The sequence below is a fragment of the Schistosoma mansoni genome, chromosome 2, assembly GCF_000237925.1.
Source record: "Schistosoma mansoni strain Puerto Rico chromosome 2, complete genome".
NCBI lineage: Eukaryota > Metazoa > Platyhelminthes > Trematoda > Strigeidida > Schistosomatidae > Schistosoma > Schistosoma mansoni.
The window spans coordinates 27407805-27430029 of record NC_031496.1 but is presented as its reverse complement, the minus strand read 5'-3'; the positions used below and the strand labels follow the sequence as shown (position 1 = coordinate 27430029).

General features: G+C 34.5%; 1 protein-coding gene across 1 annotated transcript; it reads right to left on the bottom strand.

The window, feature by feature from the left end:
* Positions 1-1146: 1146 nt before the first annotated feature.
* Positions 1147-18499, bottom strand: Smp_011100 (putative m16 family peptidase; the record flags this gene model as incomplete). The annotated part of the gene is made up of 12 exons (XM_018796263.1): positions 1147-1260; positions 2573-2695; positions 3595-3640; positions 5093-5244; positions 5428-5546; positions 6981-7148; positions 10145-10287; positions 11467-11558; positions 13981-14215; positions 15269-15413; positions 16052-16260; positions 18399-18499. Coding segments are annotated over 12 exons (1647 nt in total), but the record flags the coding sequence as incomplete, so codon positions are not given.
* Between the last annotated feature and the right edge of the window lie 3726 nt (positions 18500-22225).

The following is a 22225-nucleotide window of genomic DNA, read 5'->3' as shown; positions in this document are numbered from 1 at the left end:
TTCATGAACTCTGTAACAGTGTAAATCAATTGTATTAGTCGATAGTTGAAATCTTTCAACCTGTTACCCTCTTCGAATACTATTAATAATCAGGTTAAGTTGTTGTTACAATAATAAGCTTATGTATCATCCATTATTGTTATTTTGGAATTCAATGCATTGATAAATTGTGGTAAAACACCCATTTCCCATCCTCAATTATTGCCTCCTTCGGCATACTAAGTTGATACACAAGAACTGAGTTCTTAATTGCTCATTATAACGATGTAGGTTGTTCTGTGAATATGCAAAGCATCAAGGTATAAACTTATGCTTGGGAGGACATGTGGTGATAAGTTCCCTACGTAGATCCAAACAAAAAGTATTAAGAGCCTGATGTTTTCAGCAAGTAAGCTTACTCCCAAAACACTGAACCAACAATAAATAGACACTACCTTCTCTAACGTCAATCCTATTCCACACTTGCCGAAATTTGAATATCTAGACTTTGAACGCGACAATATACGCGCATGGCGAAATCCTATACAAAATTGGTATTTACATATATTTCTTTTGGCCTAACGGTAGTGACATACATAAAAACTCACATCAACATCAAAATTCTATTTTTCTCAAAGACGAGAGTTTAAAATATTGAACTATATGGTATTAAGTTACAGCTTTTTATTGGTTCAGAATTAACAGAAGAACAAATTTTTATGACAAAATAAAACAGAAGTTTCCCCAACTCTAAATTTCTCATCACATACCAAAGAAGACAGCTAGTAATTTCATATATGTATTTAAAGAATATCTTAGATCATAATAAACTGAAAATCATAATGAAAAATTCCAGTTACTCTACAGAGATGAGGTACCAATATATTCAGAAATAATCATGAGTTAATTCACAAGAAAAAGTACAAAAAGCATTTATATAAATAGTTGCACCAAAAAGTAGTAGAAAAGCATATACATAATTATTTATTTTCTATATCTTATGAAAGTGAATTCTTTAAAAGGTGCTTAGTGTCAAATCTCTCCAAGAGGAAAATATAAACAGATTTTTTAAAAAAAAATAGGCGTTTAGTGAATGAAAAATAAAACGTTGTGACAACCACAAGAAGTGACGAGTATGTTGAATATTTCTAAATCCAGACAATTGGATTAAAATCGTAGTGAAATCCCTTCACACTTGGATGTGAACATCATGAATGGTTTCGTTAAAGAACTCAACGGACAGTAACGTTTCAATTCCGTATGATCATTTAAGACGACTACCTAAATCAAAGTAAAAAGTATTGGAGATTCACTTTATTCTATATATCATTCAACAATTTTATAAAAACAACATAGTTAGATATAATTTGATAAACGGCTAATATTAGCATTGATTTTAAAACAATCAATTAAGAAGAGGATTGGTTTTGGTAAAACTCAGACCTAGAAAAAGTAAGCAATTATTTCATTAGATTCAGTTGTGTGTTAGAGACCGAACGATGAGCAACCTGTTTCCCAGCCACTAAATCCGAATCCAGTGGAGAGCTTCGTTAACTAACTGAGTCAATCAGCAAAATAGTGCTGTAATTGGGTAATACATATGAGTAATTTGTAGCTATACACAATTATTAATCAATCGATAGTGAGCATGTATGATGCATCATTTTACTATTGCAGCCCGAAACGAAAAAGATATCACAGGATAATCTAGCTATTAGGCCACCATTAATCACTTGCCCGATTGGTAGTTCTAGAAAAACTAGCTGCGCAAACTGAATCATTCAATATATCTATACGATGACGCCAACTATCAATTAGGACGTTCAGTATTTTGCAGTACCCTTTTTATTTCTCGGTTTATGTGGTCCACTGAATTAGTTGTAATTGTGCAAACGGATCCATGTGTTTGACAGATTATGTATTGACTTCCTATACGCTTTCAAGTAATCAAATATCTACTACACTTGAACTTTTAGCATAAAACAAACGACAGGAAGAATGGAAAGTGGTTTACTTTGAAAATCTGTCTATATACAACAAACAAGTGTACCTATGGACCATCTAGCGCTGAGATTCTGGAAGCTAGTGCAATATATGCTCAAATTAATAGAAAAGTCAGAAACAATCTTATTAGTATCATGAAAACATGATCTGTCGTTTCCGAATGCTAATTGGTTGGTGTATATAACACATGTTCCCGGCCCCTGAAGACTTATTCAAAGAATCATCAAGGCCACTTATTACTGCTAGAGACCCAACATTGTCTCACAGTTAATATTCTTTGACTTTGTTTTTCTCTTTTTGAAGATGTTTTGTATTATTAATGATACGTTTATGTCGACTAACGTGATTATCATCCTTTTAGATCATTCTGACTATCTTGATGGGAATTGAAAATCCCAGGAAATTCAAATTTGTGCCAGATTCTACATTATTTATAAGTGAGATATGCATCCCAAATAATCTAAAGTACAAACAATTGAAAGCTCATTATTACCGAATTTCATAAAAAATATTAAATCACTACACTATATTTGGTAAAAGAAATGAAATATCTCAAATACATAATAGTCTCAAACAGGGAAATACATACGATATGCATTTTACTGACCTTCTTGCTATGATTACTAAATTCTGAATCATGTAAATATTCCTCACTCGATATTATTTGAACTACTAATTTTCTTCTTGTACATGATGAAGGATCAATATACTTCTATAGTCAAAATTAAATTATAAATGAGTTACGATGATACTTTCAGTCAAATGTATTTCAACAAATAAATAATACTCTAAAGATTAGTAAATCAGTCATAACACATAGACATATATCTTTTATTATTTCCTAGACCATTCAGTCTATCCACTTTTAATTTAGTAATATGATGTGACAGTTTAAAACAAAGTGTGTTGGAGTAAAGTTTGAACTTTTAAATCTGTAGTTGAAAGTTAAGTACCATTGAAATAATCAAATCACTAGACTATTCATTTATTTACTAAATAATATGAATTCGATGAAATAAACTAAGTTTATGTTAATTCAATGACATTCGATTCATTCAGTTTATATTTATTCGAGTATAAACATGATCAGAAATTTCAATAATACAAAAAAAGTGACAACTGGGAATAAATCGTCTAATAATGGATATACTTTTTTTAAATTCACTTAATTGTTTTCATAAAACTATTGTTATTCATTCATTTAGTATTGTTTGTTTGAATCTTCCCATCGATGTTTAGAACTGCAACTGGTCAGTCTCTTATTGGCATATGTGCATACTGTGAGTATTGCCTCGATATAGCCTTAATTCACAGGCATTGTAAGCAAAGATGGATAGTGGCTAGCAGTGGAATCCAGGACGCGCGTTTCGTTCTATTTGGGCGTTTGAAGCAAAAGGTACTGGGTTCGAGCCCCAGAGTGAACATCAACCGTGACATCCAGCTGACGAGTCTCAAATAGGACGAAACGTGCGTCCTGGATTCCACTGCTAATCACTATCCATCTTTGCTTACAATATTGTTATTCATCTTTATAAAATGTCAGGTGAAATAGATAAAATTTACAATGAGAAGTATTAGTGAATAAAGTTTTTTTTCTTAAATTATACATACTTTAAAAAAATCGAGAACGCTATTCTTTTTGAGTGATTTCAGCACACTAACCGCATGTACATCTGAGGATAAAAGTCAAGAAATTAATATAGAAATACTTACAAATTATTTAGAAAATTATTATTTGTTTTCATTTTTTGGAACTTACAAATGTTCATTGGTTACATCATGGAGTAAATTAGGTCAAAACATATAAGTGAGCAAAATTGTTTTTCCACTGGATCTAAATCAAGGTCTATCCCAATTCAGAGTTTGATAAGCAAATATACCTATATCTGTATATATATATATATATATATTTAACGGAATGTATAGGTGGCCCACAATTTCATTATGCATAACAAATATTTCATCTTATAAGGGAGGTCAAAACTTTTGAAGAAAAAAACAAACTCAGTCAATCAATAATTTTTAAAATTACTTTGTACTTTAAGAAAATCAGCGTAAATCAACTGAAGAGATATCTTTCTTGCAGTCTCAACATACTTCATATGTTCAAATATTTGTTGATGATATGATGATGATTTTATTAATCGTATTGTAGTGAATGAGAACGCAGGTGAGGACAAACGACTATGTATTTAGTACAAATTACAAAGTTACAAAGCTCCTCAGTATTCTTCTTGACACTATTTATCTCCTGATTTCCGCACCCGAGCGGAGCTACTGTTCGTGTCATCAACTGTCGGGTTACCCTCACTAATTCACTGACATCCATAGGTTGTGCGGCGTTTACCAGTTTCAGCTGCTGGGGAACGGTAACATGCACGCTCTCGATAAACTGCGACGCCAACAACTGTGCCTCTGACTCCTCATCCAGATTCGGCAGCACGCGGCGCAACAGCCTGGTAAGCTCTACGGCAAGCACCAGTGAATCACCATCAATCGGCAACGTCGCAACTCGGAACCTCTGCAGTGCTTCTTCCCTGTTCACTGGGCTGTCGAACCCCACAACCAACCGTCCTGTGACCACGTCCCATGTCATCCTCCTGCCAGCACCGTCCAAACTGCCATATACACCCTTCACCCTGCCCCTCAGCAGCGTCCCCGAATGTAGTGTATGAGGGAACAGGTGAGGACAAACGATTATGTATTTAGTACAAATTACAAAGTTACTAGATAAAATAGAAAAATGATACTCTAATACTTCACTTGCAAAATGTTCATTAATTGTCACAGGCTTCATTGTTTCTGCATTTCCATACCAATCGCTTTCTCTTTCTGTTCTTCTCTTCTCAATCTTCTGCTGCCAGATATTCTATTCCCGACTAACGCTATACACTACGTATGTCGATATAAGTAACCCACACTACAGTATCACGAACACTAATAAGCCTATCTTATAATATCTATGTTTATCCATTATAATTGTATTGTTGAGTCCATTGTTAATATTGTCATTGTTAATATTAACGAAAAAAGTATTCAGCAAGATTGTTGTTTAGCACAAAATATGTATGGATTAAAAAACAATCATAGTAATAACAGTAGAATAAACTTACGTCGTTTGAAATTATAATGTCTACAAGCAATTTCAGACCATAAACGCCCAAATCGATCTTGCATACCTTTCGGCTTTTCCAGTAAATGTGTCAAGAGGGATTGCACATGAACATTAAACTCTTCGTCAGACATATCTTCTAACAGTTTCTAAAATACCAATATGTAAGCAAAAGTGAGTAGCATGCATCTACGAGTCTGTATGTAAGTACAATCTATCATATTGGAGAGGTACACATTGTATGGAAGCATAAATGATAGAACAGAATAGATCACAATCCATTACGTATACAGTTTTATGCAAGGAAAACAATCAGTAACACTCACATTCACAGTAAGTAGAAATTCTTCGATACATTTATCAATTTTATTAGGATGATACGTTGATTGCACTAAAATACGAAAACCTTGTAGTTTGTTAGATCGTCGGAGTCCAGCCTGTACAATTAAACCTTTAGTGTGAGTATGAAGAAAAACAAGAGAATAAAACGCCGATAGATTCGTTAACTATGGGTTGATAAAATATAAGTCAAATCTTAATAAAATGTAACATAAGCGAAACGTATTTGAAACATGAAAATCGTATAATTTTTCCATTATAGAATATGTTGATATACTTTTGGAGTGCTCTTAAGTCTTAGTATTCAGTGGCTAACATTTAGTTCATTTAATGTTCTCATCTCTTTAATTTCGAACTATTATTTGCCTGATTAACTGTTATCGTATTACTTTTTATTAACAAATTATAGCAAATTATTCATAAGGCTATTAGTTCAATGTCGTATCATAAGTGTCCTATCTTAGCATATATTATAACGTCTTATTTGTGATGAGTCCCAGTCCAGCTATTAAATTACTTATTAGTATGCACTACCGAGTTTCCGGCATAAAAATATGATCGGCTGTTTTATCCTCATCTGGTCATTAGGTCTTGTGGAAAGGAAGTTTTGAGTAGACAATCAGTTTTTGCATAGAAGGTAACTTTATCGAGTCATTATGATAGCTACTAGTAAGACTGACGTAGTTACAGTTGAACCTAATCGTAGCAGATTACGAAGTCACATTAAGTGTCACAAGATATCGAGTGTTGGGGTGATCCTGAAAATTTCCCGTAATAAACATGACAAGCACAGGAAACATTAAAAATCATTTTATTCAATCACCGTTTGATTAGAAGTATTGCTAGAAATATCGCGAAAATGAAAAGTCACATGTAGAAGTTCTGATTGGCTGATTACTACACTGCTACTATGTTTAGTAGTATTCTAGAATTTTCAGGAAAACCCAAGGACTTCTAAAATACTATAAAAACCCTATATTTTCTGTACATAAATGAACCTTTGGAGTAAAGTGCTTCTCGTATAGTTTGCGTCTTTTCTCTCGTGTTCAAGTCGCTGTGTCGTTCTAGCTTGGGGGTTACGAGAATAGCTTGGGATCTGAATACAGTGTCCAATCAACAAGAATTATCAGTGGCGACGGAAAAATCTACAATGAGTATATTTTTCCGATATAAGTCAACATTTTTATTTAATCTATACCAACTGTATTTTCGTCAGTAAATCTGAATACAATGTAATTTGATAGTAATTGTAGTAGTAGTCATTTTCACTATTGAACGAATTTTATCGATTAATACGCAATTTGGCCAGTAGCCTAAATGACTCGGCACTGCATGGACCATGTCGAGATGTTTGTAATATAGTTTTTTGTGTCACAGTACAAGATTAAAATGCCAACAAAATGTATAGATTAGTCACCAAAGACACATATTCATATTAGTTATTTGATAGCTAAGATAATTGAGGATAACTCATATCTTTGTGAGTCTCTGAGAATTCCACTGCATTTATAGTTGCCACGTTTCACACTCAATAATAATTCCTCACCCAGTTGTTGTTCTGTATATAATTTATCGAAAGTGGGTCCTCTTACAATCTGATAAAACAGATGAAGTAATGTATTGTTAAGCGTAGATTGTTCACCACATTGAAGGTAATAGTAAATCGCAGAAGCTGGTTGACCAGAAATATATCGTTGATAAAGAAAACTGGAACCTAAATAAAATAAGAAAAACAATCAGAATATGAATAACCAACAAAACAAATCATGTACACAATTCGGGCAACAAGTAACTTATTTTCCTCTTGTCAGTCAGTTTTTATGCAAAGTAGAGCCTGACGTACATATTCAGAAGATCAAATTAGCACACTACATCAGTAAACCAAGAAAGAATTATTGAGTAGTAGACGTAATATTAGTATCAGTGATAGTAGAAAACACTAAGGATATACAATATGATTATTTTGAACTAAGAAAAGACGAAGACTAAATATAACTGCTCCATTGAGACTGATTCCGAGTGATATTACGCTACGGTAACCACATACTGGTTAGGATAAATGCATGAAGGTATTCTACACATACCAACATGACTCAGTTTAAACCTCACATCTTACAGTACACTGTGAGATAATATTCAGTAAGAGATTGTAGTGAAAATAAACATATTGTAATATAATATTAATTTGGTTATTAAAATTTAAAGAATCAGAATTCAGATCAATAGAATGATCTGGATTTGTATGACAACAAGATTGTTCGAATCATAAAAAAGGAAATTACAACAGTTAAGAATTCTAGTATATATGATTACTGTATCTGTTCAAATTTACCAGGAGAACAAGACATAAAATTCTTAAAAACGTCATCTAGTTCCCTACCGACGTTCACTTTGTTATACAATGCACACATATTTCATACAAATTTTCTAATTTATGAAACTGGAAAAAGAAAGAACAAACATTGTAGTGAAATAACATGAATTCATTTATTCCGTAGATTCTGATGAGCTGCTCATACCTTAAAACTGTGGCATTAATCATTAGAATTAAACAAGTGTATATACTTTATGTCTAGAATGAATTTATTCGATGTGGAGACAGAATAATATTAGGAGACACTACTGAAACTCGCTGATTTATAGGTTAAGTATTTGAATATTTTATAAGAGCATGGAAACAGAAATTTTATTTACGAAACTGGACAGATTATGTAATATAGACTAGTTAAGTAAAGCTCAGAAGCACGAATTTACATTAGAAAGTTTAATCAAAGTTTATGGAAAAATGGTCTTAGGTAATAATCTCACCAAAATAAGGTCAATAAATGTTCCGTTCTGGATATATAAACTGGGTTTAAATCTTCGTATTGCAATATGTTCGGCAAAGAGTAACAATTTAAAATCCCTTTGCTTACTAATCATTTTGAAGAATTTCGAAACTGCAACATCATGCGCACTGTCGAGCAAATGACAAGCGATTGCGCTGTTGAAAACCTTCCGCTCGTTTAGCCTCAACTTTTGTGGAATATGTTCAGAGATATGGACACAAATGCTCCTTTTTGTTCTTTCGATGTATGTACTTTGGCACGTACATGCAAACTGGTAAATGCGATTAGAGGCAACAAGAGGTGGGTATCTGTCCACATTTGGCTGTCATAATGAACATATTGTTTGCTATAAAGACACCAACTTGGTCGCTGAATATGTTCTTTTTAGTATCCTGGAAACAGCTCTGATGGATGTAAGTAATGGCGGTGTGGATCTGCTGCCTGGAGAACGACTTCTCGACCTCGAGTATGCGGATGATATTGTCTTACTGTGCGATAATGCCCAAGGCATGCAATCCGCACTTAATCAGTTGGCAATCAGTGCCCGCAGGTACGGCATGTGCTTTGCACCCTCCAAGTGCAAAGTACTCCTACAAGACTGGTAGGATTCTAATCCTGTACTCACCCTAGATGGTGAGCAGATTGAAGTAGTTGAGAAGTTCGTGTATCTAGGTAGCTACATAAGTGCTGGTGGTGGCGTGAGTGATGAGATCGATGCACGTATAATGAAAGCCAGAGCGGCTTATGCCAATCTGGGCCATCTTTGGCGCCTTCGTGATGTTAGTCTGGCTGTAAAAGGTCGGATCTACAACGCGTCGGTGAGAGCAGTTATGCTCTATGCTTGTGAAACCTGGCCTCTCCGAGTTGAGGATGTTAGACGTCTCTCTGTGTTCGATCATCGTTGTCTCCGAAGGATTGCTGACATCCAGTAGCAACACCATGTTAGTAATGCAGAGGTTCGGCATCGTGTGTTCGGGCGCAGAGACGATAATTCAATTGGTGTCACCATCTTGAAACACCGACTTCGGTGGCTTGGACATGTTTTACGAATGTCGTCCCAGAGAATTCCACGTCGTGCATTATTTGCCGACTCTGGGACTGGTTGGAAAAAGCGGAGAGGAGGTCAGTGTATGACATGGTGTCGTGACATGAAAGAAAGATGCAAAGGGCTAGCTTCTGTTGGTCCTTCACGACTCCCTGGTTGGGGTCCGAGAGATGGTGCAACACAGTGGCTAGAGACGTTATCAGATATGGCTTAGAATAGGAGCCGGTGGCGATCCTGCTGTAACCTTCTTCTAATTTCTTCATAAAGAGTGGCTATAACTTTCCTAACTGAGAGAGCTCTTCTGGTTGTACATTTCAGTTCCCCCCATCATTACTCTTCTTTCTTTTTTCCTTCCTTTATATATACGCATCTTCTTCCTTCTCCTCCCATTCTCATTATTTTGTGTGGCGCATATGTATCCGGTGCCCTTTGTACCAATATATATGTGATTAAATAAATAAATAAATCTTTTCAGTATTACCTTTAGTTTAAAGTCAATCCTCCCAGTTATTATATCCCTTCTGAAACCGAATTTTAGAAAGACATGCTTTTTTTCAACTGTAGGATATTCGATTTTCTTTTTTAAGTCGTTCTGTATTTATTTATGAATTCTTGAGAATAATTGTTCTCACGTAAGCAACATTCAACTACGGCCAACTCCGCCTACTCTCACTGACCTGACATAAAACGTTGTGTCATTAATCATCGATTTCATAAGTTTGTTGTAGGTTTATCATAAAGATGTCTGCGAAGATTTGGCCGAGTGAACGGCCTATAGGCTATATATATAATTCATAAACAATATTTCTGAAAAAACTGATGGACAAAAATGTTTACCTTCAGGAATTATAACTTCTCGAGGTGTTGTGATGTGAGATAGCAAAAGTGGTTTAGAACTAAATTTCTGTATTAACAGATCTCGAACCATTTCGTAATAATTTATTGCATCCTGTAGATAGAAATGTGAAATATCGATATGACTAATTGAGAATGATGATTTAGAAAGAGTCAAAAAATTTATCTAAATTATTTTCCAAGTGATACAGAAAACAATTTACCTTTAACATTCAAGATCAATCACTCTGACCAATAACTAAACTATGGAATAAAAAAGTTAATCAACAATCAATATACAAACTGTAAATCACTCAGTGAATAGATATCGAGACATAGCACACTCAATTCAGTAGGTTGGTAATAAGTAAATCTAATAGTGAAATATGATCTAAACCACACATGATAAAAAGACGGAGAATCGTTCAAAGGTTTGTAAATCACAGTAGGTGTTTATGTTGCTTAAATAGATGATGTGACATTAATCCTCGATCAGGAAATGTAACAGTTTCAAATACGTGTCTACGTTACTTTTGGTGATATATATTAGTGCTTTAACATCCTACAGATGTGGCTGAGTGATTTTAAATATTAACTCAAGTCAAACACAATCGTTTTGCAGTTTTCTGTTGTAAAAAGTTGACAATGGAAGCTCCCTTGAGTGTAACTACATTCAGAGGCAAACAGTTCTTGATATGTTAGTTCTGTAACATTAGCCCATTGAATTTCCGTATAAGTCATGCTGATAGATCTAAAATTCCTATTTGAGATCGGTATGATAACTGTGACTAGTCGTTGGGAACGTTCTGTAACATGTCTTAAAATCAGTCAGCATAGGTCACATGCCATCACTCTTTATCTTTTTCTGGATACTGAGTATTCCATCTTAAATACATTGTAATTCTCTTTGATGAATATGTATTTAGCCTGTCTGGTTATTATGTCTATTAGGGTTAATGATAACACCTTTGAAAATCTTGTTTTTGGTTTCAAATCATCGTAACTAATAAGATATGGGCTGATAAATACTTGTACTGAGCTCTACAATGACAGTAACTAACAGTAACTTATGAGATTGTTTCACTGTTTCTAATTGTTCTGTCACCTATTCATCTCTATCTTAATGTTAAAAACTAATTACTGAAGTTGAAATGAAAAACCCGTTCATAATGTTTGTTATATTACTGCACACAATTTATAATATTCGTTGTATCAATAACTATAAATGATTTTAACATTTTAAACTATTACAAAGAAATCCTAGTCATACTCTCATTACTGACTTAACCTAATAAAGGATATTCACAACATTACTGTATGCTTACCACTTCGGTGATATTGCCATATATAAGACCTTCGATAAAAATGAGTTCAAAAAACTCTTTAATATAATTAACCAACTTTTCATAGGTAATATCTAAGATGAAAAATGAAAAGGCCATCAAATCACTTGGAGAAATATATTAGCTAAATTTCAAACAAAACTTAGTGAAGTAATTTCAGTAACCATTTTTACAATGAATATTAAGTAACCTTTAAAATTTATTTACACCTCAGAAAACAGTTTTTATTTGAGCGTGGTAATTAAAAACATGATTTCTTTGAATATTTGTGTATACAACATACATACCTTTATTAAACGAACACCGATTATTATGTAATCCAACAAAAAATCACCTTTTAATAATATTTACAAAAAAAATGATCTTGTAGTGCCGTGCTTCGCTAATCGTTCACCCTGATAACCGTTATAATACCAATCTTAAAGGTGCATAAAATCAGATGGCAAAGAGAAGCGGCAGCTACAGTTTATTGTCAAATGACGCAGGCCAAAAAGTTATGAGCACATGAGTAAATATCAGCTAGCGAAACAAAAACCACACGCATTGGAGATGGCGGGGAAGCCAACTCGTTTTAATCAAGCGTTAATCAATATTTATAGTCAAACAAGAATAAATGACAGACATGTGATAATAAATAGGATAAGAAGGGTACAAACAATTGCGCCCATACAAAAATGGTCAGGATTAATAAGTGAATAATTGACAAGATGAAAACATGACTCATAATGGACAGGCGAATTGGCTTGGCCAGAAGCTAGAATAAAGTATATGTGCTTAACATATAAACTGATACTACAATCTGACACATTTCAGTCAACCACGAGTAACAAATAATATGGTAGTAATTATTCTTTAATGATGGATTAGAATTATTATTAACAAACATATATAATTTATAGCAAATCCTAAGCTCGTTCTCGCTTCTATGAGACGTGCATTGAACTTCAGGAACTTATTGAATGCCTTAAATGCAACAGGATCCCCACGTGTTGTTCTAATTTTCACAATGGGAATCTTTAATTAATTAATTAATATATATATATATATATATCAGTCAGTCAGCTACAATGTAAGACCAGGCACACACATGCATCGTTCCAAGTTGCCATATCTCGTTAGCACAACAAGATCAACACCGGATTCATAGAAATAGTTAATTTAGTGGTGGTAGTATATAAAAGATAGGTTGTATATAGGGATATAGTATAGGAAGGAAGAACGTTATGAAGCAATTTTAATCTTAAGGCTTAAGGTAAGATAAAGAGTGTATACACCTACGCCATTGTGATCGATTCTGAGCCATGTCACCCACAGTCTCCAACCATTGGTTACGATAGTCACGCGGGCCCCAACCAGGTAGTTTGCATCTACCAACATGGCTCAGACTAGAAGTTAGTGACTTCAAGCACTGATGCCACGTTTTGGTTTGGCAGCCCTTAACTCTTTTCCAACCATTCCCTACACTAGTCAGCATAGCGCGTCGTGGTAATCGGTGTTCATATAATAATTCAGTCATAATTTCAAAAATAAGTAGATTTATGGAATGATTAAAGCCCAGATAATAAAGAAATGGAGAAAATATACTTAAAATTGAGAGAAAGAAATAATATGTCACACAACTGATTATCGGAAATTAAGATTATTATAACAGTACAAAACTGAATATTGAATCCTTTCAGCTCCTTACAGTAGGACTGTCTTGACGTTCTTGTTGAAGTTGACAGTTGTTTTGAGTTCCATATGTTCTCCAACTTTAGGAAGGCGGCTCTTGCTTTCTCAATCCTCGGCTTTACATCTGCATCCAATCCTCCTGGTTTATCAATGATGCTTCCCAGGTATGTGAATGTTTCCACCTCTTCCAGAGTTTCGCCATCAAGTCTGACTGGGTTGGTGTCCTCCGTGTTGATATTATTAAGTAAATCAACTACAACATTTTTGCTGACTGCCAGCCAAGTTTCCAAACCAGAAGATTAATTTTAAGTTTATCTAATGGGAACATAAAGTTTATCAAATTTTGATAATGCTGTACTAATACGGTTCGAGGTCTGTGGATGCGTCTAATGTTGGTTAAAACTTTTCTTTCAGATTTTGTCAATGGTGGATAGTTTAAAATATTGTAATACGGGAGGTTTAGTGGATGACATTCACAGGAATGGTTGTTATTATTTATAGCGACAAAATAATTCGCGATAATCTTTTTACGGGACATTCCTAGTTAATGAAACAGGGGTGCTTTTAGTATTTTTCAGTCCAGAATACCAACAAATCAACAGTTTTCTTAACAAAATTGATACTATACGTAATCATATTCATCACGTTCAATTGCAACAAGCATCATGATTATCGCAAAGCTCCTGCTTTTTTGTGTTTACCTGCAAACGTTACAGTGACATGAGATGTAGTAACTTGGGTAGTTGAACAGTAGTACTAAGAATTGCATTGTCGGCGGCTGATTCGAATGAAAAATTACTCAAAAGGCAGGAACAAGTATTTACCTTGTAGAGCTTGAATAAAATCATCATTAATCCAAGAATGATGTAAAGTAATATTTGTTAAATATGTACAGGCCTGATAATGAGATGGTTTCGCTGAAAAATTGGTAATATTTTGAGAAATTTTCTCACGGATGAATTCGAAACGATCAGTTTTTGGTTCACAATAATTGACAAGTTGTGCTACTATTTCCTGGACAACACTTTTCAATTTATAGGTAAATCCTGAAAATAAAAGCTGGAAATTAAAAATAGGAGTGGAAATATTCTAGAAAATGCATTTTATGACAATTTGTGAATTTAACTTAATAAATATCTCCAGTCGTGGTATAAAACTAAAATATTTGAATAACCAAGCCAAACTACAGCCTATGAGATTAACTGTAAATCTGAGCAAAAGAGATGAGAGATGCCATAATTTGAAATTCTCTTAGCGAAACAGCAATGTATGTGAAAAATTTTCAGAATGCGGTGTTAGGAATGAAACGTATTTCGTTATCCTGGCAACCTGAAGAATCTAACTATGCTTATTTCCCTAGGTTTAGCATACAACAAATGGTCCTAGTAGAATCTGTTCAGGAAAACAGCTACTTATTTTAAACACTTAACTAGCAATGTTTTCACTATTTACAGTTTAATATAGTAGTTGTTCCATTTCTTTAAAATACTGTGCTAGATAAACATAAAGCAATAAACATGTAAACTGATAACAATCTAAATAGATGCTTCAAAATATATCCAATATTGATTAAATTCCATTTATCAAAGAACCATTTACACCATCTGAAAATGTTGACAAGTAAAATCTGAATTTTTTGAGTCAACTTACCCTTGAGAACAACAATTTTCACGTATAAATCTCAGGAAATATAAATTTAAATTCGAACTAATGAATGTACATATAGAGCCGGTATTAAATGGCACAACATACTAAATATATCCTAGTCATTATGGAGTTGTGGAGATTGTTGAATTTCACCAAAATCATAAACCAATCTGAGTTAGATCACCATTAAAATCTTGGAAGCTCTGGATGACCGTTTCATCTTAGTACCGCCTCCTTAGAAGTGCACCGTTATCAGTGGAGCTAAACCGTGTCAGGGTGTGAGGCAAATAAAAAATAACATTCAGTGTTTATAACAAGGAGTCATGACTAAATTCAATGATGAAATTTGTTTCTACAAATATTTATTTATTCTTAGGAATATTATAAACCAAAAAATACATCGACACATGTATACAATGACTTTTCATAATAGAGCATATTAATTTAAATCTTAATGTAACCTACCGTGATACCTCTATTAGTATATCCCACATTAACTGTTATATCAGCTAGTATAGTAGAGTAATTAAGTTCATAAATCTGATCCAAAAACAAGCTTACATAAAACGCACAAAGTGTTTCATGTAAAGGACTACAAAATGTTGACAAACTATGGTGAAAAGTAGAAAAGAAACAATTATAAAATATTTATAAGTACAAATTCACTTAGTATTGCTTGTTTGAATCTTCCCATCGATGTGTTAGGACTGCAATTGGTCAGTCTCTAATTGGCATATATGTGCATCCTGTGCGTATTGCCTCGATATAGCCTTAATTCACAAGCATGGTAAGCAAAGATGGATAGTGGATAGCAGTGGAATCCAGGACGCAAGTTTCTTCCCATTTGGAACTCGTCAGCTGGATGTACCTAAGTCTCAGAGTTGATGTTCACTCTGGAACTCGAACCCAGTACCCTCGCTTCAAACGCCATCGCGTTATCCACTCAGCTACTGAGTCGTGATAGCCACTATGTAAGAAGATATAAATAATATTAGTGTGTCAATATTGTAAATGTTTACATTTGTATTAATTAACTGAAACTATGGTTTAGGACGTCACTAACTACTTTGAATAATAGTAAGATATGTGACATTAAATACGGTAAAAAGAGTTAAGACTGTTAACGTAAGCAGAGAAATAACAAACATTTAGCCGTGAAAGAGTTACAATAAGCAAACAGAAATAACATACACTTACTCAACATAGTAATCACTACTGTTTATAAATATAAATGAGAGAGAAACGAACCTGACAATATGAAATTTGATAAAACCTTTGGGAAGATTGAATTCTCTATCTTGAAAGTACCAAATACGAGACATATCTGTTTCGATTAATAATTCCGGTATTTCAGCATTTGTGGGGTATTTGTTTTGCACCAAATCAAATTCAGTAGCAATGAATGGATTTGGCTCAGGGAATCTTAATTCAGGATTCGTAGAACTATTTCGCCATACCTATCGCAAAGAAACAAATTATTAGGAACAAAAAAACTCAAAAAACAGAACGAGAAGTGCTGCAGTAAACACATAAGTATATAAACAACTCATATCAATATCTTTTAATTTTCACAACGCGAAATTAATGAAGTGAAGTAGCGTAATTCAGTAGGCATAAGAAAGTTTATCTATTTGGTTGTCTGATAAACATTTTGTATAAGTAACATAATAAGCCAATCATAAATGTGCACATGACTGACCAAGAAATGCCTATCTATCCTAGAGAATATATATATATATATACGCAAGCCAAATCGGCCACCCAATACAAGCTTTCTTCTCACTCTTGGTTGAAGAGGCTTGTGTATCAGTATCAGTACGGGACACAGTATATAACGATGAAAACTAATAAATTGACGTACGCCTGATAACACATTGAACAAGGATTAGGAAAAAGAAGCGAAACCCTTATCTCCTAAAGACAACATTGAAATGTAGTAATAATAAATAAGAGGGTTACTTGACCTAAATAACTACAAACCTCTCATTAGAAAAATGAATTATCAGTAATTTCGGTTATGGCTGAACACGGATTTTATTGTGGTATAATCGCAACTTCTTAATTTCAGTTTCACAACGTACTAAATAATATGGTATAACAACATTGTTCCGAGAATTATTGTCAGAATCGCCCCAGTAATCGAAAAAGTGCGGTTATGTTGTTATTTTTGGTATCAGTCAAATCGTGTAGGTTATAGTGCATAGTGCCATATGAAGCCAACGTGGGTTATTCTTTCTTTCGGAGAGACCGATTTCTTTAATCTTCTCGAGCCAAATTTTGACCTTGTTCTTAAATGAGCGTGTGTGTATTGCTAACATTTTTCATCACATGTTTGTAGCTTAATTTTGTCTGGCTATAGATATTGAGTCACACTTAATGAAAACGAGTTGGCTTGCTCGTCTTCTCTGCTTTACTTTCACGCTTCTTTTCCTGACTGTCTGTATGCATAAACGAGCGCTTGAAGTAAATTCATCTAACGCAACCCGTATTTGGCTTCATAATACCGCTGTCACACAAAAGAAGTTACCCTAGGTAATATACAGAGTTAAATGGAAGATATATGTTTATAGCATATTCAATCGTTCTTTGAAATAGAAATCCGATCAAAAGGCCAAAAAATGAGGTTTCAGATTCTCGAATGATTTTATCAATTGTTTTAAGTTGAAATATAGTTCGACGTATATGAATAAACATAATCCAATTTACCAACATGTACCAGACTTTGGAATCCACTTATATTTTCACTTGTTACGATAACTTTGTTTTTTATGTTTGGTGTCCCAGTCAAAAAGTCTCGACAAAATCTGACCGATTTACCTCCAAAAAACTTCGAAAATTGAGGAGAGTAAAGAAAAGACCTTACAAGAAGTAAGATTCTGTCAGAGATGAGAACTAAATTGTCTGGATGAATGTCGACGTGTTTAGATTAACCGCCGTTGTTGTTTGGTTGATAAAAAACTACTGTCATCCAGACCAATTATTTTATACCAACATATTGGGCGAAAAAACATTAACGAGGAGTAAAGAACTCAAGCAGGAATAGTAAATAATAAATGTATTTCGATTAGAACTGATAAAATGTGGACTGACAATAAACCTATGAATCAAACAAGATTAAAATGGGCGTAACTGTGCCACTTTAAGCAATTTTGATACACTTATTCTAGTGTCTACGAATATAAGATACGATGAGAGGGCTAATCTAAATAACATATCAACCTAAGAGTTCGTGGTTTTATGAAATGATACCATATGTTGGTTTGTTCATATCCAGACTTCTTCTATCACACTTATATGCTAGACAGCATCTTATGCTAAGGTACGCGACCGCGTGACCAAGGTTTTTTAACCACTTCTTGCTGAACAACTAATGGATATTGTAACTCAGAATTCGAATGACTACAGAATTTCAAGCAATCAAACACAGTTCTAGCTTTAACCGAAAAAAACTGTCAGAAAATTGAGATGCACGTATACATACTGATCGGTCTTAAATAAGAACCAACAGCTTCGTATCAACTAGCACAATTTAAACAACGATATTTAATTAGATAAAGATTTTCGATTACAATACTTGCTATGAACATTCACTTACTGATAAGGTACTTTCAGGAATATCAGTAGCAAGGTATTTAGTGTAATACCAGGGTTCTTCCTCTACACATTTGTCTGTGAACGTTTTACTAAGTACAAAGATGCTGTAAAACAAAGTTAACACAATATCAAAAGAATGAAGAAATATGCTTTATTTTGTCAGCAAAATAATATCACTTTTATGAATTAAATATCGCCATTTTACTCCTATGATCTATTTTCTAAAAGACAAATCGCAACCAAATATTTTAAATTTGAATCTTTCTACATGTATATTCAAGCTACCAAGTTCTTAATTACAAAGCCCATGGGTCTTTTCTCTTTATAGTTTAGAAAGTTGACACTAACAGATCGACAAAATCGGAGGCCCATTTTTCGCCTGAATCTCGTATTGAATCAAGAATATGTGGTCAATGAATATTTAGATTGACAATAACAACGTTATGGAATTGTGTAGAACTAAAAAAGAAATTAATTCTCGGCACCAGATCTACATTTGATCAATTTCTTCTTCAATATCTTTTACTGAAGTGGCTACATTATGCGAACAATAGCAAACAGTTTTGAGGTTATCGGCGTAGAGGACAACTTCGTTTGCAGTCTTTCTAGGGTTACTGTTGGTCTCAAATCAGGGTAAAGGAGGAGGGTTGGGAACAGTTTGAGCAACCCATCCTGTAGAAAACAAACTTGCTAAAAAAACCCTGACCGGAAAAAAGCAATTTAAATAGTTCAAAATTTTGCTCCCGAGTTGAAGGATATTCACTCAGAAGAACTATGACGCCTCGAGGCGAAACCCAAGATTCTTCAAAAATCACGATGCCAATGACCCTTCTAACAACCGGTGCAACAATTTGTATAGGTACATGGAATGTTCGCACAATGTGGGAGATCGATAGGAGCAGTAGAATAGCTGCGGAATTAAACATATACAACTTGGCAGTTCTCAGAATGAGTGAAACTTATTGAACACAAGCTGGACAGAAAAGTTTAGATTCGGGAGAGGTGCTGCTGTACTCTGGTCACGAAGATGAAAATGATTTGCACACACAAGGATTTCATCAGTACTGTTCAGAGAAGCACGTATGGCACTTATAAGATGGGAAATTCATGGGTCCAGAATTATCAAAGCATCCTTCATAAAAACGAAGGAGGGAATAACAACGAATTTCGTCAAGTGGTTGTCTAATGGTTGCCAAGATGAAACTGAAGCTAAGGATGCAATGAACACCTGGAAAAACAGCATTATAAAGGTTTAATAGAGCCTTCCTTCGACATACTGAAAAACTCAACCAATTTATTATGGCTCTTAGGAACAGGTTCCAAGTCTTATAAGATCTGTTCAAAGAAGAAGAAACTAGTATAGTGAACGATTGGAAAGGGATTAGAAAAGCACTAACTTCAACTTAACAGGAGGAGCTGGACATCAAGAAGCATCATCATAAAGAAAGCACCCCCAGCAAAACCCTGACCAGGATTATAGAAAGAGAGAACAAGAGAAGAGAAGAGAAATTAACGACAATCGAACAAGAACAGAGAAAGTGAAGGCACAAGCTGAATACACAGAAGCAAACAAGCACAACTAAGGAACTGGTAGAAAAATGTAGTAAACCAGATAGACCAGTAAAGGACAAAGAAGGCAAGACAATCACTGGAACTCAAGGACAGAGGAACAGATAGTTGTAACAATTCGAGGAACACTTGAATAGACCAGCTCCACTGAATCCATTTGACATCGAAGCAGCACATACAGACATTCCTATAGATATCAAAGAAATCGAGATGTCCATCAGACAAATCAAGAGTGAGGAAGCAGCAGGACATGACAACATATCAGCTGAAGCACTGAAATCAGACATTGAAGTGACTGAAAACATGCTTCACCTTCTATTCAAGAAGATTTAGGAGCAGGAACAAGCGCCAACAGGCTGGGAAGAACGATACCTCACCAAAATACTAGAGAAAGATCTCAGAAAGTGTGAGAACTATAGAGACATCACACTACTATTGGTATTAAAAAACGTTTGTAGCAGTGTTGTTAAACAGAATGAAAGATTCAGTACACGCGCAGCTTCAAGATCAATAGACTAAATTCTGTAAGTATCGGTCATAGGCAGACCAGATTGCGACACAGCAGACAATTGCCAAACAATCAATTGAATGAGACTCATCACTAAACGTTAACTTCATTGACTATAAGAAAGTATTTGACAGTGTGAATAGGATAACCTTATGGAACCTTCTTCGATACAATGGTGTACCTGAGAAAATCATCAACATCATCCGGAATTCAAACGATGAACTACAGTGCAAAGTGGTGCATGGAGGACAGCTGAAAGATTCTTTCCAAGTGAGGACCGGAGACAAAAAAGGATGTTGCTTCCTCTCCCCCTTTCTTTATCTTCTGGTGGTTGATTGGATTACGGAGACCTTCACATCTCAGCGAAAGCATGAAATACAATGGATAGCTTGAATGCAACTAGATGACTTCATAGGAAAGCAGCAGCACCTGACAATTTACCAGCTGAAGCACTGAAGTCAGACATAGAAGCAAATACAAACATGCTTCACATTTTATTCAAGAAGATTTGGGAGGAAGAACAATTGCCAACGGACTGGAAAGGATACCTCATCAAGATACCAAAGAAAGGAGATCTGAGTCATCGATGAACGAGGAGGATCTGGTGAAGATATGAAGACAAGGACTGGCAAAGGACAGTATTCCTACAGTTGAAGAACATATGGAACTCAAAACGACTGTCAGACAATATCAAAGTCAGAATCTTCAGTACGAACGTCAAGCCAGCCCTACTGTACGGAGCTGAAACGTGGAGAACTACTACAACCATCATACAAAGAGTTCAAGTATTTATAATCAATTTTCTACGCAACATACTCAATATCTATTGTCCAGATAACACCAGCAACAACCTACTGTGAGAGAGAACAAGTTGGCTTTCATCTGAAAAAGAAATTACTAAAGACTCTGGAGGTGGGTATGAAATACATTACGGAAATCATCAAAATGCATCACGAAGCAAGCGCTAACCTGGAATCCTGACAGAAAACAGAAAAAAAGAAGAATGAAGAATACTTTGAGTCGGGAATGGGAAGCAGAAATCAAAAGAATGAATGGCAATCGGAAACAACTGGAAAGGTGAGATGAAGACAGAGCTGGCTGAAGAATGCTGGTGGGCGGTCTATGCTCCTCCACGAGTGATAAGAAGAGTAAGTAAATATTTTTACAGCAATTAGTCAAAATATTTTTACACTTGTAACGAGTTCAGTGTGTAGTGAACAAAACAACGGTTGGGGACAATCGAATGTATTTAAGCAAACATTACAGACTATCTCAGTAAATTCTGATAACCAAACCATGAACAGTCAATTTGCAAATTAACAACCAATTGTTTCAATCTTCTCTGTTTCTTCTCTAATTTCATTGCTCATGCATTTTCCAAACGATTGCGCTTCATTTCAGTTCTTTGCACATCGGTCTTCTGGCAAAATACATTCTATGTCTGACCAACACCATATACTACTTATATGGATATAAGTAGACCACACCACAAGTGAACATACGGCACCTTTACAAACTTTGGAGCTATATATTTTGTTGTGAATTTAAGCCCGGCTTTTTATCACGTGATTTAACATATTTCTTAAATTTACAAATACTACAATAAGTGTTTTCGACCTTCAATTTACTCTAACTAACAAAAAAAATATGTAAGCAAACGGTATTATATATACAGGTAACAACCTATCACGAAGATGATTAGTGTAAAGTTCAAGTCTATCCGTCTTCTTGTAAATTTTTGGAGAAAAGAAA